The following is a 19,091-nucleotide window of genomic DNA, read 5'->3' on the forward strand; positions in this document are numbered from 1 at the left end:
TATCTTGGGCCCCTTTCCCTTCAAGTACCCAAGTCTGGGTTTATCAAAGCTTATAATGGATCATAGGTTTTCTCATTTAATACTATATGCTTTTAGCCTCGTTCAAGTGGAGCAGTGTGTGTTTTTTGGTGCTAGTCACGCCCATGCAGTTGACAGTGGGTCATCATTAATAGTTCTGGCAGATGGAATTTACATTTGTTAGGCTTAATGTCTGAAGCTATTGACAGAAATACAAATAGCTGAGAGACAAAAATTTAGTAGTCTCTTCTGCTCTATTTATACCTGTCAGCTCACTTTACAGCTGAGAAGAGTAAATGGAAGGTAGCTTATAATTTTTCCAGTGAGGAACTACCTTGAAGAGCTTCAATTGTCTTGCATATTTTCAAAATAAATTCTTTGTCCTCGCTATTGATTTGAGTTTGAGAGTGAATTGGATATCTGACAAGGCAGTGTCTAAACATTTTATTATCTGTGTTTGAATGAGATGCCACAGTTGATCTCTGAGATTAAATGTGAAGTTGAGCAATAAGTGTTAATACTGTTACTGTGTTATTTCCTGATCAAGACCCACAGCGTTCTGCACAGTCAAAATACACTGTCATCCTGTTTTGCTCTCACAAGTTGAGATACATGGTAAAATACGCCTGCTTCCTCCTGAACTTTATTCAGTCCTCCCCTTGATTTTGATTTTATTCAGTCCTCCCTCCTGTATTTTTGATGTTGTCTCAAATAACAATGAACATAAATATTTACATAAATATATATTTGTTATGATAGCAATTTATGTAAGAATATTACAACATTGAGGGAGGTAGTCAAAAGACCCTGGAATTTGAACAATTGAAATTATATTGGGATTATTTTGGTGCATATTTTGTACAGAGGTGACAGCTATGTGATGTTAAAGTGAAACCTCTCATTCTGTTCCCTGTCTTGCTCTGGCTCTAGGAGGAAGTGGAGACTGTTGTTTCTATGCTCATCGAACAGGCTCGAGCCCTTTCTCGCACTGGAATGAAAAAGCACCTCCGTGTTCTCCCCATGTATGCTGGCCTGCCTTCTCCTGACCAAATGAAGGTGTTTGAGAGAGTTTCTCACAGTGTCAGGAAGGTAAGACTGCCGTGTCTGTCTCAGTTTCTACCACGCAGAAGGGTGTCTGCGTTTCACAGGTTGCATAGATCGTGCTCACATCATGAGACTATTGCAAACAGTTACTGAGGGAGGCTTTCTGCATCTCTTAACAGTGCCTGTCAGTTTTCAAACTGTGAACCAAGAACATGTTCTCTGGCTTCCTGATTCATTTCTCATCAGTCCTAAACATATAATTTCTAACTCTCTTGTATTCCTCATCAGCTGCTCAATTTCCAAGAGTCTTTGTACAACTCTGTATTTGTCTGTGTCCACTTACAGCTTCTTACACTCCTCTACTTTTACCCATTTTTATTTCTTTGTGGTCTAAGTGTCTATTGCTGTTTTCCATCAGTAATGGAAAAAATAGTGACAGAGTGGGTAAGTGCTATATTTTCACCTAAGAAACAATTAAAAACTTGCTTGGTTTTAGTAGAAAAATATTTGTTTTGACTTCTGCAAGTCTTGTATGAATATTTAATGTCACAGAACTATATAATTGGTCATGATTAGTGCTTTCTGCTTAGGCAGAGCCTGAGTTGGGGCTGAGATAAGCTGACAGACTTACACACAGGTGAGTTCTTATACTTCTTGTGCCTGCTGGAGTCTAACGAGTAAAATTTATTATCTGGTGTTAGAGATCGTTGAGTGTAAATACTTATTTTCTCTCCAGGATATGACATTAGTCAATTAACTTCCAAGATTTACTTTTTTAATTTCAGGTGAAATAAGGATTAAATTTCCCTCTGTTGTCTGAGAACAATTATTTTTTAATATTTTAGGACATGTATATAAGCATATCTCTGCTGGAATACTGAACATGGAACACTTAATCAGCTCTGGTCCTCTCCTATTCCCTGCCCCACTGCAGTGTTCCAAGTAACAATTTAATATAACTGAGAAACAGAAAGAAAGTATTTTTAGTTTGCTACAGAAGGACATTTGATTTATAGTCAGTTAATGGTTTTCTCTGCAAACACTGCCAATGGGAGGTGCACACGCTGCCAAATTCTTCTTTTATAAGAAAGAATAAATTTGAATAAGAAAGTGATTGTGAAGCTGTAAAAACTGGGCTTATTTCAAGCTGACAGCTCTTTCTGCTGCACGTACTGTATCCTTTTGTACTCTAGAGTGTTTACTGGAACTGTTGTATCTGAGATCTTTTAAGTGGCTTGTATTTGAGTCCTGATGCACTGATGTTAGGGCTTGATAGTGTAATTGAGATTGAGGAGTTCACAGTATCCTCATTGTGTCTGTATCTGTAGGTGATAGTAGCCACCAACATTGCAGAGACATCCGTCACAATTCACGGAATTGCATTTGTAATTGATTGTGGTTTTGTGAAGCTTCGGGCCTATAACCCCAAAACAGCCATCGAATGCCTTGTGGTGGTGCCAGTGTCTAAAGCTTCAGCTAATCAGAGAGCAGGACGTGCGGGTCGGAACCGCTCCGGAAAATGCTACAGACTTTATACAGGTCAGTAATTAAAAAGGTGAACTTGCTGCTGTGACTTCCTTTTTGTTTCACAGTAGTTTTAGTGTTCAATTAAAGGGGAAAAAAAAACCTTTGTTTTTTTCTTTCGGTAAGAAATAGAAATTTCCTGTCTTTATTCCTTCAGCTTATTTAGAAATATATTGTTTGTGTGTACTAAGCGTTGGAAACTGAATCCTTTTTTGAATCAGAAACACAAATTGAGCAGGGTAGGTACTGTGAGGCTGCCAGCAATTGCAAACCTGTAATGTTAATGCAACTCTCAGAGTGGCGAGTCTACTAAGTTTATTTTTTAATGATTTTGGTTTCTGAGCAGTTGCTTCAGTTTAATCACAGAAGAGAGCATCGTAGGTGGGTATTCTAAAGTCTCCTTTAGGCTGTGAGTCTAACAATGGACACTGGAAATACTTCAGAAAACTGAAGGGAAAACTTCTTTATGGGGCCCCTTTTCATGAGAATAGGTGCCAACCCCAAATAAGTCTCATAAATCGGTGATCCTGGCACTGTACAAAAATTACTGTTACAAATAAATCTGTTGGCCACCTATCAGAGTTCAGAAAGTCACAATCTCACTGTCTCAGTTATCAGCTGTTTAATGAGAAAAGGCTTTGCAGTTCAGCACTGCTACAGCTTACGTGCCTCAGGTTCCCTCTAGTTTTGCTGGAGCTTTGAAACTTAGAGAGATGAAAAATATCTTTTAAAAATGTGTGTGTGCTTGCCAGCAGTTGCCACATTAAACAAAGACATGATTTATTCTCTGAAGTTTTGTGTCCAGTGAAGAATCAAGAGTGAATGTCTGCTGCATAATGCACCAAGCTTACATAAAAATAAGTATTTTACTGGAGAAACAGTGACTGCACTGAAGTTTTTTTTGTGTGCTCAAAACTGGCCTAATGGGTGCTTTAAGAAACATTTTAAAGAGCACTGAATGGATGAAAGTAGAGAAAATGTATGCTGTCTTAGTGAAGGTCTGTGTTAGAACAGATAAAGAGGAGGGTTCATTCTAAAAATTAAAATAATTTGAGTAAAAATAATATATTTCTTGTCTTGATTTGGGGTCTTAGTTCAACACAGGGATGTGTGTGTGTCTTTACTGCCGAAGAGTTGGTTAATGGAATGTACAGGAATTTTGACCTATAAAGTATTTTTCTAGACTTAGATTCTGTAGTGAATGTGCTTTATAAAAGGCATTGCCAAATAAATTGATTTGCAATCCTTAGCCATTATTTTAAATATGCTTTTTAAAACCTCATTTTGTTTGAATGCTTACTAAAAATAGTACTCTCATACTGAAAGCATGCTGGTTTTGAACTTGTCCTTGTCCCTTCTTTTAAAAAAATTGTTTTTGCAGTATTGCACACTGCCTTTTATTTTCTGCTTCATATATTAAACTAGAAGAGAAATAAAGCATTTCCAGGCTTCTGTGGAGAACTTCTAATATTTCAATTTGAAATATGGGTGGGTCAACTGCAGAATCAGTAATGTAGCCAAAACCATTTAATATTCTATTTAAATTAAAGTATCTTAAAATAAAGTAATTGGAGAAAGATCATCTGACTTAGAGTTCTTCTAACACCTGTTAAGTATTCATACATGATAATTTTAACTTGAAATGAGTACAATTCTATTATGTTGATTGCGTACAGTGGGAGTTGAAACCCTGTCCCAAATTGCCTTGTTTTCTCCTGTAACAGAGGAGGACTTTGAGAAGTTGCCCAAGTCCACTGTTCCTGAGATGCAGCGCAGTAACCTTGCACCCGTCATCTTGCAGCTGAAGGCTTTGGGAATTGACAATGTGCTCAGGTTCCCCTTTCTTTCCGTGAGTCCTAGGCTGTAAAGTCTGTCATCTTTCGTTAGGGTGAAGAAAGGTCACTAGGTGACTTGTTGATAACCCTCAGAACTGGTAACCAGTTGCCACCTTAGTTTGGAAAGCATAACTCATTGTCCACTCTCAGTCAGCAAAGTATGATTTTGGAAATCAACTAGTGCAAGTAACGTGTGTGACAACTTAGAAACAATGCCTGTATTCTAGAGTTTGCTGTTAGAGATGCTGAGAAGTCAAGAAAAGCCTAGAAAGAAACTCTTGAGATTCTGTAAAACTATAATAATAGTCCCTTTCCACTGAATTTATGAAGAAAAAGGAAAAAAAAGATTGATATGTGCAGAGCTAAAGCTATGCTTGTCTGTCTTGTTAGAAAGAGCAGTACCAATTTTTAGGTTTGCTTTCTGTAAAGTTTCTAGCTACTCTTGTACTGATGGGAGAAACAAATATGGTAGAGTAAGAAGAGAAAGTTAAGTAATTGTTCTGATCACTGTTGGACAAAGCAAGTACACCATTTCCAGCTCAGATCCTGAGAACATCGTAGTGCTAATGCTGAGTCTGTTGAGATGGTTTTGACTTGGAGCACTGCTGGTCAGTGGAAGGATGATAGGAAGAGTCCGAGAGCTATTTCTTCATTTTGCATAAGGAGGAAGGTGGGTAGTTAGAACTTAAGGATTTTGTGAAAGAAGACTAACTTTTATGAAAACTTGTGTGTTCCATGATGATAACTTTAAACAATGCACATTTTTTCTTCACAGCCACCTCCTGCACAATCAATGGTGCAAGCTTTAGAATTGCTGTATGCTTTAGGAGGTGAGAATATTATGCTTTGCTTTATTTATAGTTACATTACAGGAGTTACAAAAAAAAAATTGTTAATTTGGATGTGATGATTGGATGGACATTAATCAAACTTGTGTTTGAGAACTGTGCTTTGAGAAAGAGGAAAATGCAGCCTTGACTGGTGGAAGGTTTTTACTGGTGTGTTTTTACAAGTGTACTTCAGTGTCCTCTGAAATTACTTTCTTTTCCTCCAGTTGTCTCAGACAGGTAAGCAAGCAAAAGGCAGCAATAACTTTCTGGGAGGAACTAGAAATCTACTGCATAGAGTATAAACTAGAACTTAACTGTTTAGATTGGGCAAACACATATTTTATAGCTATCTTCTTTGTATTTGCTTACACCTTCATGGAAAGAAGCAGCCAGGAACAGGACCCTGAGCTGATGAAGGTGTTGGCTTGATGCTCTCAGGCAGATGCTCTTTCTGTGTTTCTTCAATCCTTAGAGTGGTACAAAGGTACAAATTGAGTTCGGACACTAATTAGACCAATACACAAGTTAGACACTAAATTTCCCTGCATCCTATTAAATAAGTTGTTAGATACTCAAGCTCTTAATGTGGTGATCTTTCATTTTGTGTTAATGTGCCGGTGATGGAAACATGTAACACTTGTAAGTATAAACAAAAAAATTGAAAGTAAAGGTTTGATATCTCTTTCAAGATCAGTCTGATGGTAATAATACAGAATTTATCAAGCTTAATATAATTGCTACTTTGTTTATTCCTTGGTTAGACTTTAAAAAGCATAGTTCTAATACAAACTTGTGATGAAAAGAAGAAAAAGCCAGTCTGACAGACCCTCAGAGCATAATTCAAAGTACTCTTTTACTGTTTAGCTACTTAAGAGAGTATCTTTTTTATTTTGTTCTCTGAATTACTAATCAGCTTGCTCTCAAGTTCAATAGAGTCTGAACAGTGTTTTTAGTCATATGGTTTAGTTTTAGGTAGTTCTGTGAGGAGTAGGAAGTTGGACTTGATAATCCCTATGGGTCCCTTCCAGCTTGAGATACTATGATTCTGTGATTCTAAATTTGCATTTCATTCATTATGCTGCTGTTGGGTACCTATAACACTCAAATCACACTGTAGTATTATTTTTATAAACAGTTTTCAATTCCTTTTTGTTGTGGTGAGTGGAATGTATGTTGTTTAATTTTGTTTATAGGAAGAACTGTTATATTGTTGATTTTTTTGACAGCTGTTTAATCTTTTTGAATGCAACAACCTTAAAACAGAAACTTGACACAAGAATTAGTAATCAAAATGAAACTCTGTTTGACTTGAACTCAGTATTTGTAGTTAATTCAAAGTTGACAATAATGTCAACATGAGGTAAAGGTGATTGTGTAAATTTTGGAAGTTTCCAAAGGTTTGTGGCTGTTTTCATATCGCTTACAAATGCTGTGTTGTAACTTGTGGTGGTCTGCACTGTTGTTGTTCTCATGGAGCTATAACTCTCTGCTCTCTTTTACTCTGAGTTGATTCAGTTCCACTTAAGGCACTTGGTTCTTGGCAACCATGTCAAGCTTGGAATGAGGAACTTCACAGTGGCTCAGAAGCACATTGCAAAGATCAATTCAGAGCCAAAGCCACCTTAGGGAAATGGAGAGGAAAGGTCAATAAACTCACTGATTAGCTGTTTGATGTTTTGGTAAAAGCATTATGCTCGTGGTAGCTTCACAGGAAAGTTCAGAGCTGTTACTCTGTTGGCTGCCCAGCTTTTGTAGCAAAGCCGAGAAGTGCTGATGTTGGTGTTTAAGATGGAAAGAAATCTGTGTGTGTATGTGTGATACATGGATTCGCTCTCCAATTTTTGCTGAAGTTTAAGGTTTTAGGTGGTTTATTATGGAGATTTTATATAAGTTGCAGAGATGAAGCTGCCCAAGCGTTTGCAGGTGCAGTGAGGATTAAATTTCTCTTACACAAGTATGAACACGCATTCCATAATCTGCACTGTAATAACATGCAAATGTGCAGGTTAGGGGCAGATCCTATTGTGTCAAACTTGTGCAGAGCAGGCGCTCTTCAGGTTGAGCTAGTTCTGTTGAATAAACACATCACTGGTTTTTAGACTGATTATTTTTACAGTGATGCAAACTGATTACATCAGGAGTCTCTTCTCAGCCTTCTCCTTTGATGCCCCTTTGAAAGTCTGAGCTGTCAGTTGGAGTTTATTGTTTTTAAATGTAATTTAGGAGGTAAATAAGCAGGTAAAAAAGTCTTTATTTTAAGCTTTATTTCAGATCCAAGATTTTGTTGAAGATTTGTTTGTAAGTTGTCACCTATTAGAAACAACCACTCTGGCTATGTTTAAAATAAAGTGTTTTAATCCCTCAGCCCATTACATACTAATGGCTGTTAGGTGAAGCTTTTTAGTGACACACTACTTGAATAATCTCTCCTGAGCACATTCAATAAAAATCTTTGCAGTATCTTTTTCTAAGTGGAGCTGAAGGTCTCCAGTTTCCTACATACCAATATATATATAGATACAAAGGTTATAGATACCTATATATATATATATATATGGATACAAAGGTTAATTCCAAGATTATTTGAAGGAAACTTTTACCTGTTCCAAACTTGTGTTCATTGCAGGCCTTTTGTGTATGTTCAGGCTTACTGCTACAAAGACATCTGTGCACAAGCTATACATGTCAATGCAAAGTTGCACTGAGATTTGTAGGATTCAGCAGAAGCCGAAGGATTTTGCCTTGATGCGCTTGTAGAAAGTTAAAAAGATTATAATATCTCTTTCTCCTACTTATGAACCCCATTATCTTTCTGTAGACAGAAGATAGCATATTCTAAGCTATTAATTGTGGTAGCACTCGAACTTCTCATATTGCAGTGGTCAAATGAAAGCTGTCATACCTTAATTTTTGCAGTTTTTGTGACTTTGTGTTTAAAAATATCATTTTATCATTTCACATAAACTGCCTTTTGTACCTGTTTGTGAGGAAAACGTTTTGACATTACATTAAATGTCTGTTAGGTTTTATTAAACAGCGTAGGGGTGTGGTGAGTGAATTACTACATTGGTGTAATAAGTGAGATGATGGCATATCAAATAACAAAGGAAATAAAACACTCGATAGAGGTATCTGTGGCTGACATGAGTTACAGGAGATCTCATTCCTTGGCTTGATTTATGGTTTTGCTTTGCTCTGTGAAGCGTAACTGAACTACAACAGTGGGGTTTTGCCACCACACAGTTTGACAAATAATATGTTTATATAACACATGGGCTGGAGTTGCGTTTCCTCAGTCCACTCTGCTGTGGTTATTTATGCAATCTTCAGTGCCCCAAAGTCCTATTATTGGGCTCATTAGTCACTCCTTGTTTCGCTTTTCTCTTGTGCTCTGCATCCTTGTTGTACCTCATGCAACTTGACTTGCTTGCAGTTTTCTCTTCCAGTTCTCACTCTTTGCCTTTCTTAGCAAGCTCTTTTCTTCTTCTTGTTTCCTGTGTCTATATTCATTTTTTAATTCTATTTCCTACGTCCTCTTGCAAAGGCAAATCCTTTTTAATTTAAATAGTTTCCTGAAATTTCAGCATAGTGTGCTGGATTAGAATATGACCCAGTGGTTTGCATAGGTAAACCTTACTGCAGGTGTTTGACTGTAGGAAACCCTGCAACTAAAATAGTAAATGTGCAGGGTTACTTGTTGATAACTGGAAATGGAAAAGCAAGTTGTCATGCTTCTGTCCTGTACCATCACCAGCAAAAAGGCTACAGCTGGAACATGGCTGACAGTTTAGTTATTGATGCATGAGGCAGACTAAACTATAGAAAATCTTCATCAGCTGTACAGCTCTAGTTTAGATTATATTAAATTATTTTTCTCAATGATCTAAGCAGATGTGACTCAGAAAAATTATACCCTACCCCCTTCCAGTAGTGCTTCCTGTTTCTACAATTATGCCTGTTCAATAATTATGACCTTTTTTAATTCTCTTTGGGACTCCTTCTGCTTCCCACCACCATGAACAAAGATATTGCTAAATACTTGGAAAGGAGCTGCACGTGTCTGACAGCAAATGGGCACTCTGGCCATTGCATTGCCTTTGTGAGTTTCCTAAATCATTGGCAGTAGCAATGTAACTTCATCAGACTGAAGAAACTTGTGTGTTCAAGTATGTTTAAAAAACCCAAATAATACCAGTGACCCATAGGAGAGTAAATGCATAATAAGGAGCACCTTTAAGCTTAGTTTAATATACATTTGTAGGTGTTTTTGCTATATTTTAGCTCTTAATTCTGCTAAAGAAGACTTTTCTATGCTACTTTTGCCTGTTTCACAGCTACGTTTATTAATATGCTGTAGGTTTGGATATGCACTGCCGTTTAACAGAGCCTCTTGGAATGAGAATAGCAGAGTTTCCTTTGAATCCTATGTTTGCAAAGATGCTTCTGGAATCAGGTAGGAGGAAAAAAAACAACATGGTTTTTTCGTAGTCTTGTGTTGAGTGGACGTTATTGCCTTTAGTGATTATAATGTAGTATTAGACATTTGCTCAACTTGAAACAAACTCTACTTCATCTTGGTATGGTGTTTAGTGAAAAGAATTGGTTAAACTCGTGGACCTTTCTAATAAATAACGTCTAACATGTTTAACACACTAATTAATAAGTCTAACACCTTCATCTGAACTTTTGCATTAAAAATGTTTACTGTTATACTCAAAAAAATAATCCAAGAGTTTAGATGTTTTGGTTTTATATGCTATAAAAATATATTCCACTTCTTTTCCTCTTTATTCTACATGGGGATAAGTTGAATGGAAGATGATTTCATTTACTGAATTTCTCTGCTTCTCCATTTCTCCTCAGGAAATTTTGGCTGCTCCCAGGAGATTTTGACAATTGCTGCCATGATGCAAATTCAAAACATCTTTGTGATCCCTCCAAATCAAAAAGCTCAGGCTGTAAGTTCAGTCATCTGTCATTTTCTTTTTGTTAGTCCCACATTTCTGGATTTCTGCCAAGTATTTCATTAATAACCATTGCAGACTGCAAGACTGTATGAAAATGGAACAAGGTCTTAAAGTGTACCTGTTGGTTATAGGTAAAAGAAGAAACTGAGTAACCTGGAGTCCTTTACTAGTGTTAACACCCTCCTTCTGAGAACCAGAAACAAGAAGGGTTATAAAACAATAATGGTCAGCGTAAGGGTTTGTGAGGGGGGGAAAAAAAAAGCCCAAAACAAAAAAACCCCGATATCCCCAACCACCACTTCCTTTCAAGAGGAACAAAAAATAAAGTATTGGGATGTAGCAAATTCTTAACAGGTAGCAGGAGCCTAATTTTAATTCATTCCCTTCTTGGATTTGGGGGGTTCATTTTCAGTTCATTTTTCTAATTTCACTTTTAAAAGTGCTCCTGAATATAGACAGGCTAGTAAAATACTGCTGTTACCTAGAGGAACCACTCTGTATGGTAAGAGTTTTGATAGCCACCAGTAAATACAGAGATGATGGGAACTGAGCATATTGGACATGGTTTTTGCAAAAATCAATCTGCCTATAAAAATATATTTCTTCTTCTCCAGGCCAGGCAACACAGGAAGTTTGCTGTGGAAGAAGGTGATCATCTCACTATGCTTAATGTTTATGAAGCCTTTGTCCAAGTAAGTCAGTTCAAGTGTATGTGGATTTGCAGGAATGGGAAGAACTTGAGGACCTTAGTTCTGATTCTGGAAGTTCTGGATATAGCATCCTCAAAGCTGAGGGCTTACCAAGTCTATTAAGTGATAATTCTGCTTTAAAAGGTAGTCTGATATTTTGCTGATACGAAGCACTTCTGTAATAATATATTAGCAACAGTGTTGAGTTGAAGTGGTATAACCACTCAGGTGCTTAAATAACAACTTCTCTCTCCCTAGCCCCAAAGCGATTGGTCAGGCACCAACTGAAATTTTGCCCTTTAAATTTTATATCTGCATAATTTTCTTAGAAACAGCCAAATGCAGAGGCTTTTTGAGTAACTGCTGGCTTCTGGAGAAATAGTTCTTTGCATAGAGCAAAGCAATTAAAACAGTGTATAGAAAAGGTTGTTTACATTTTGAGATTGAAAACAGACTAGTTTATGATACGATGCATTTGTGTGTGAGAATGGAATGACTGATGCTCTTCTTTCACCACATATGAAGAAATGAAGCACATCTGCTTGAAAATACCCCGTAGCATTTGTTCTGCTACTATTTAGAAGTTGTTTGAAACATGTTTCGTAGTTATTGGTGCTACGTAACCTTGTTAGTTGCTATGTAAATAGGTAATTTTCAGGGAAAACAACAATAAGTATGTTGTAGGAGACAGAAGAAAACCAGAATGAGGCTATGTGATCCAAAAGACATTGGGCTTTGTTTGCTGATGGTATCTCATTGCAATTTTTTCTGTTCTTCTCACTGTACAGCACAGCAAGAGCTCTCAGTGGTGTCAGGAACACTTTCTGAACTACAAAGGGCTTGTTAGAGCTTCTGTTGTAAGAGAACAGCTGAAAAAGCTTCTCGTCCGCTTTAAAGTGCCAAAGAAGTCCAGTGAAGGTGAACATTTTTTTTAATCCGTTGTCCAATACAATTGAAGCTAGTTTCCAAATTGTCAGTCTGCTTCCTGCTTTTCTTGCAGCCTTTGAAGTCATTTCTCCCTGGCCTAAAAGTAATGCTAATTAAAACCAGATATTTGTCCTAAAAATGACTGCAGAAGAGCATTTTAGCCCATTTTTACAATTAACATTTAGTCCAGTCTTCATTTGTTAAGTTTTCCAGCACGATATTATAACCACTGATTGTCTATTTAATGGACAGATTTACCAAAAGAGTCCTAAACAGATCATGCTGTTCCTTCTTTTGACTTTTCAAAAAGCCATTTTTCTAGTATGTTCATTTTCCAGTCACTGGGATCTGATTTCCAGCAGTGCTCTGCATGCATGGATGCCATAACGAGTTCTCAACACTTGTCTCTAATTGCTCTCAAAAATCAGATGTCAATGCCTAGCTGTCACTCAAGATTGCTCTGAGGACTCTGAAACTGTCTTCATGGAGACACCAATGGCAACAGTAGTTTTTTTATGTAGTACTTTTGATTTGCTGTGAAATTGAAGTCAAAAGAGATTGCAGGGTTTGTCTGCCTTTGAGCCTTTGTTAGCAAAGCCTGATGTGCTGTGAAAAGTTGTTTGGGATGATTACGTGGTATTTTAGGGATTTTTGCCATTCCATTGACTCATTTTACAGAAAAATTCTTATTTTCAGGTGATCCAGATCCTGTTTTGAGATGCATAGTTTCTGGGTTCTTTGCTAACGCTGCTAAATTCCACTCTACTGGAGCTTACAGGTAAATATATGTATTTTCTTAGCTTAGTTTAAAAGCTTCTTTGACTGGATAAATTAAAGTATAATCAACAAACAGGTGTTTCGTTATGCACTTGCAATAAGAAACATGTGGTAATTGGTTTACTAAATATTTGAACTTTTGCATTTTCAAACTGTTTCAATGTTTCTCTCTTCTTTTTGACAAATATAAATAAAGTTATTGATAGTGGAAGCTGTTACTAGTAGTAATTAACTTGTGTTTAATATAAGCAAGTACAGTTGTAGTGCAACAATGTTGTAGCACTCATTTAATTTAGGACATTAAATTATCAGTTGTTCCTCTGGCCAGGATTTAAACCTGGTTTAATCTGTTCATTAAATGTGAATATTTTTATTTTGCTCTTTCATTGTTGCTTTTCATTAACACTCTTACTGGAGATGAAAGTAACCAAGTGTTAAACAATAAATAGATGCACAGTCTAAAATAATATCTTGCTTTCAAGGACTATCCGTGATGACCATGAACTTCATATCCACCCCACTTCAGTGTTGTATGCAGAGAAACCTCCACGCTGGTAAGTTCAAGCTGCTTTCACTTGTTTTGTGATCTTTATAAAATACTCTCAGCATCCAGACATTTTAATGAATGACTTTTCTCCATCAGTGGAGGAATAGATATAGAAGCTCATGGTTCCCACTGAACTAGTAATTTCCTTTGCAATTTTTTGTAGACAGTATCCAAAAACTTAGGGAAATAAAATGATGTTTAACTATGAAAAAACCCTCCAACCTTTCCAAGAGGTTGGAAAGCAGGGTCAGGTGATACTTTTTTTAATGGGCAACATATCTTGCACTGCAAATTACTCTCTGAATAGTCTCTGTACCTAGCTAGAACCAGGGTTAATTTACTTTAATTAAGCCTATTAAGGAAATACCCTGTCAAATAGGTGCTACAGCAATTGCAAATGGCTTGTTAGGAGAGTGCATACATGTAAAATACATGATGTGAAAAATTACAGCTGTCTAGGAAAGAAATGGTTGTACTTTCTTATTAGCTGGGATGTTACATTTCCATTTGTATGTCAAAGATGCTCAGATTACAAATCAGAATGTGTTTCTAATTATTGGGTCAGCATGATCAGCCTGAAGTATTTGGATTCTGGTCCTTCTTTGCCTGTTGCTGAGACTTTGAAGGATAAACTTGGCTAGTGTCCTCTGTTCTCTTTGAATTGGGCTCCTACACATGGTGCACAGGGTTTGCAGAAGTGTAACTGACTGGAACTCAGCCACCAATTTACGTGGGCTCACAACATAAAAATGAGTCCAGCTCACTGTACTAATTCTTCAGGGCTGAGTTGAGCAGAGTGTAGCTGAAGTAATTTTTGCCACTGGAATCAGCCTGATTTGTTGCTGTTTTGCCAGGGGTTTTTTTTACCTCCTGTCACTGCTATTAGCAATAAACACAATTTGTTTGACATAGTAAAAAGAATACTTTGCAAATATACCTACTGCTAGCTAGAAAACTTCAGAAATAACATCCTGAAAGAGGTTGGATTATGGGAAGGTGACAGACAGTAAGAAGAATAAGTTGAGAAGAAATTAATCTGGGAAGAAAATCTAATGGTAGGAGAATACTGGAAGAATTCTTTGCTCCAGCACACACCACTTAACAGGCTCTGCTTTTAGATGATGAGCCCTCAGCGTGGAACTTCTATCCCAGCCTTGGCTGCTTCCAGACATCTAGAAAAGCATAACAGCAGACAGCTAGCTGGAAGTTTTAACTGGCAAAGCCTTAAGACTGCTCCTTGCTTCACAGCCTGTTTGCTGTTGGTGGCAGCAGTATTGCTGGAGTTTTTGGGAATGCTGATTCTGGACTTAAATCTCTTTCTGGACCCCTGTGTTGCAGAACAGGCACAGAGCTGTCTTCCAAGGCCGTGTGGTATTGCCACTGCCAGCCTAAAGATGCTGCTGGCTCATGGTGTCTTATAAGTCAGGAGTTAAACTCATTTCAGTGCTGCTGCTGCCTGGGCAACCATCCTGTATTGAGGGCTTCAATAATCTATTACAGGTGCATATAAAATGAGTTCTCATTCTTGTTTCTTTTACTCAGATTTCTCTTCAGTTGTATTAGTTAGTATGTCTTGGGCTATATTTGGCAGAGAAGAGCGTTTTGGACTCTTTCCTCTTTGCTTTTGAGAGCAAAATACCAATTAGTGAGAGACCACGAACCTTGTGGGTTTGCAGCTCTGCTGTGTATAGAAGGCAGATAATGACTTCTGGTTTTGGTGACTAACCCTTCAGCGCGTGGGTTTGCGCTTCCTTGGTAAGAATTACTCTCCCTAGTGAAGGGTGACTTCAGAAATAGGTGCCCGTCCTGGCAACCTGTTCGTGCTGGCAGCAGGGATCAAGTCCATATGGCCGTGTGTTTCTAAATCTCTTACCAGGGGATGTTCTGACAGTAGTTAAAGCTGATTTCTTCCTCTAACCCTTATCTTGGTTGTCTGCAGACAGACACCAGGGACAGTCATGCTGTGATTTGTGCTCTACAGGGTCCAGGGTTTTGATGCTTTTGACGTCCTTCCTCATGACATCACAGAGTACCTAATATTCTCATTTCCAAAGCATCTGTTAGGAGTTCCCCTTGGCCCCATTATAAGAAATACTCTTTCTTTTATACCTCTCATCCATATGTCCTGGTAGTATGTGGAGGTGTTTTTAATGTCAGTTTAAAGCTTTTCTTAATGTAGAGTACTCTGAACAAGCAGAGGTAAAGAGATAAGAGGCTGTATTATAACTTAAAGACTCTCTTGTCATTCTGTAAGTACTACCCCTGGCAGAATGTGTGTGAATCTGTCTAATTATGCTGTCAGTCATCTCTCCCTCATTGATTTATAGCAAAATTACTAATTTTTTTCCTTTCTCCTAGGGTGGTCTACAATGAAGTCATACAGACCACTAAATATTACATGAGAGATGTGACTGCTGTTGAATCTGCGTGGCTCTTGGAACTGGCACCTCATTTTTACCAGCAAGGAACGGTACGGAATCGGCATAAAGCCCAAACGGTACCATTGCTGTATTAGCAGCTCTCGTATCTGAACTTTTTGAGTGTTTATGTTTTGTTGTTGTCTATTTAATGTTACAAAAATGAGGTTGGTTTTGTTCATTGTAGTAGTTTTAATATAAAGAAAGAGGGTAATAAACTGATGCATGAAAGCTTTTTCCCTATTATCCAGCCAGCAGACGTGATCTCAAAGTTACAAAATCGTATATCACTCTAGTAAATGAAACATTCAACCATTTACACTTGAGTGTTGGCACTTAGTAAGGACTTCTCTGAGCAGCACTGTAGCTAGGCAGTGCTCATACTTTGCACAATAATTTTAGAGCAGTCTTTGCCTGCTTTGCAAATATTTGTGCAAATCCTGAGCCCTTTTTTGAGCATTAATTGTTTACTGCAAAAAATCAGCTCTGATCTGTTCAGACTTGAAGTGGCAAAGAACAACTGCTTTATGTTGTATGTGATATACATACCTCTTCTTCACAAGTATCGTTTAATAGTTGTCACCATCCTTTATCAACTCTGTCCCCTGTGAATCCATCAATCTTGGTCATTCTGAGAACTGAATTGGTATTAAATATTATCTAAATGTTAGTTATGCTGAAGCTGTTGATACTACATTGCACGTAAATACTGTACAGGCAGGATTACCAAATTGGTCTTGCATGTGAATTTCCCATGGGAGATTAACAACCACTGAGCTTTCTATTCTAAATTGGTGAAATATTTCCAAAATACCGAGTGAAAAAATGTACTTTGCCTGTGCAAAACAAGATCTGTTCATGCATGTGAGCAGCCAGGTTGCAAAAATGGCTGTTTCTGATTTATAGTTCTGCTGCCCTCTTTCACTTTTCTGAGAATCTGATGTTTGTTTTCTTTCACTTCCTGGGGTTTTTGGATAAAAGAAAACACTGTGGTGCCTGGAGCACCTTAGGACTTACCTCTGTGGTTACAGTGTGCAGCAGCATTGACATCTGTCAGTGTAATTGAATTGAGAAGGGTGGTTTTTGTTGGGGGTGAGGTTTGTGGGGGTTTTTTTTATGTTGAGCTTGGATAATTAACCTCAGTTGTCCAGACACCATCTCTAAATGCACTTACTAAGTAGCTGAATATTTTCTACGTTTTTTTTCTATAACACATTTGACAAAGGCAGCAATGACCCCTGCAGGATAGACCCTTGAGTCTTTAGCTGCTGTTAGACATTCTGCAAGTGTGGTGTAAAACAGAGATGAGCCAATGTTTCAGTTCTATCAAATCTACTCCTGGAATAATTAATCCTTTTGACTCACATATTTACGTGTTATAACATCCCAAACACAACACAACATCCCATTATGATGTGACCTCTCCACAGGCTCAGTTTTGGGGTGAGGTTTTCCTTTAGGTAGGTAGTATTGGGGAATGTGACTCAATGACTTATTCAGGCAAAACTGGTATTGTTTTTTGTAAGTGAAGACAACTTGTCTTGAATAGTACTACCTACCTGACTGAGAGAACGTATTTTTCAAGGTAGTACTGCTACTGTTGTAGATATTCTATGAAATTACCTCAGAACCTAATTTTTACCATTGCCCTCCTTTTGATTTGATAGAGATAAACTCAGTTTGCAGTATGACCTAAGCATAGCTTTCATCCTAAAATAAATCTTGTGGAAGCTCTGGAGAATAGGGCTGATTTTGAAGAAAATTATCTTTTCCAGTTTGGTCAGTTATCCTTATTGGCCAAAAGCCTTGGATATCTTTATAGGATGTTTAAAAATTAGAAGTATTCCTACTGTGGAAAGCTTTGAATGATACATGTAAATTTTGAATAAGGAAGCCATTTTAAAAAACACAAATTCATGCTCATTTATAGACATTCAGACCCTTTTTCTCCTGAAGGATATATCTTTGTGCTAGTGAGAGATTCCTGAAATATGATAATTTTTACTCCTCTATCAAGTTAAAAACAAACTACAACTGAATAGGATTCATTCATAGCTTCATGCATGTAGTACTAGTGTTTGTGCAGATGTATTGTTGGGAACACGTGTATCTGTATCATTTTTATACACTAGCAACTTGCTTCTGGTGGGAAATTGTTCCTATCCTCACAGTTAGTACAGAAGTACTAGAAGATGATATTTTATACCAAGCCAGAATAACACTTCAGGGTACATGTAGGTTTGGATTTCCTAGATTTATTTTAGCTATATCAGTAACAAGCAGAGCTTGGGAAGGGTGGTCTTCGTATAAGAATTTATTTAATTTGGGATTAAAGACTGAAAGCATTCTAACTAAACATTTTTCTAATTGTATGTATGCTAAGCAATTTTTCTTTTTTTTTTTTCTTGCAGCATCTTTCCTTGAAAGCAAAAAGGGCTAAAGTAGATGACCACTGACTGGACGTGACTTAAGTCTTGTGACAGCAAATGCAGAACCTTCTGGTGATTTCAAGCTGGCTGCAGTCCATTCAGCAGTCAGTTCATTAGCAATTTCATCTTACATCAACTTAAATGTTTAAATGCCTGCCAAGATCCATAGGGGTTTATGCATGACCAGTACATTGTAAACCTATGTAGAGCTTGCATTGTGGACACTTGATTCTTTGCCTACTTGACCACTGTTAACCTGGGTATGTTGCTCCTTTTAAATAGGTAGAAAAACAATTTAAAAACTAAGAGGACATACAGGACCACAAAAAAAAAAATGAAACCTTCAAGAAGGAAACTGATTTCCTGGAGTGGTACGGCTGCCTTATGAGAGTGGGGAATAGGGTACCCTGCCTCCTGTTACCTAGAGCACTGTGACTACTGCCGGCCAAACTGAGACTGACTCCTGACAGCAGGAGCCTCAGGGCAATGAACTAGCCCTGAAAATGCAAGGGGCTGCTATGGAAACATTGATTTCTTCTTGGACCATCCCAAACTGGTGCAGCTTGTGCTCCCAAGTAGTAGAAGTCTCCTGCCTGAGGTTGAGCTGCCTGTGGCTCCCTGTGCTGTAACAGCCCTTCTGTGGGTAGCATCGTATTAAAATGTCTTGTTTCCATACACAAGAGTTGCTGTTTGGGGAGGGGGAGGAAGAGTAGCTCAGTATTTTTAAGAAGGATTAACTTTTTGCTCAATCAGGGGACTATACACATATGTTCACAAACAATCCAATTCACAGATGGGCTTTACTTTTCTTTTTTTTTTTTTCCTAATGAGAGAAAAGGTATTAGCCTCTCACTGCTTGGAAATACCAGAAAATTTCAGTAGGGGTGTATCTCTGAACACTGTTTTTTTTAGCCTCTGCCATTCAGCAAAGATGAAAATGTTCTGTACTTTCCTATAAGGAACACAGTTCTGTAAATTTATTTTATTAAGAATTTCTTACTTGCTTCTTGGGACTCTTCATATGTTACTGTAAGAGAAGGATGCTCCAAACAGTTGCTGCTTTAATCAGGATTCCATGGCTACTTTT

At 37.6% G+C, this 19,091-nt stretch overlaps 1 protein-coding gene across 1 annotated transcript; it reads left to right on the forward strand.

Moving 5' to 3' along the window:
• Window positions 1–948: 948 nt before the first annotated feature.
• On the forward strand, window positions 949–18,285 carry DHX35 (DEAH-box helicase 35; the record flags this gene model as incomplete). The annotated part of the gene is made up of 12 exons (XM_010162304.2): window positions 949–1,107; window positions 2,391–2,601; window positions 4,311–4,435; window positions 5,197–5,251; window positions 9,609–9,704; window positions 10,115–10,209; window positions 10,833–10,910; window positions 11,696–11,825; window positions 12,531–12,612; window positions 13,094–13,165; window positions 15,517–15,628; window positions 17,987–18,285. Coding segments are annotated over 12 exons (1,260 nt in total), but the record flags the coding sequence as incomplete, so codon positions are not given.
• Between the last annotated feature and the right edge of the window lie 806 nt (window positions 18,286–19,091).

This window comes from Antrostomus carolinensis, unplaced genomic scaffold (genome assembly GCF_000700745.2).
Source record: "Antrostomus carolinensis isolate BGI_N321 unplaced genomic scaffold, ASM70074v2 scaffold26162, whole genome shotgun sequence".
NCBI lineage: Eukaryota > Metazoa > Chordata > Aves > Caprimulgiformes > Caprimulgidae > Antrostomus > Antrostomus carolinensis.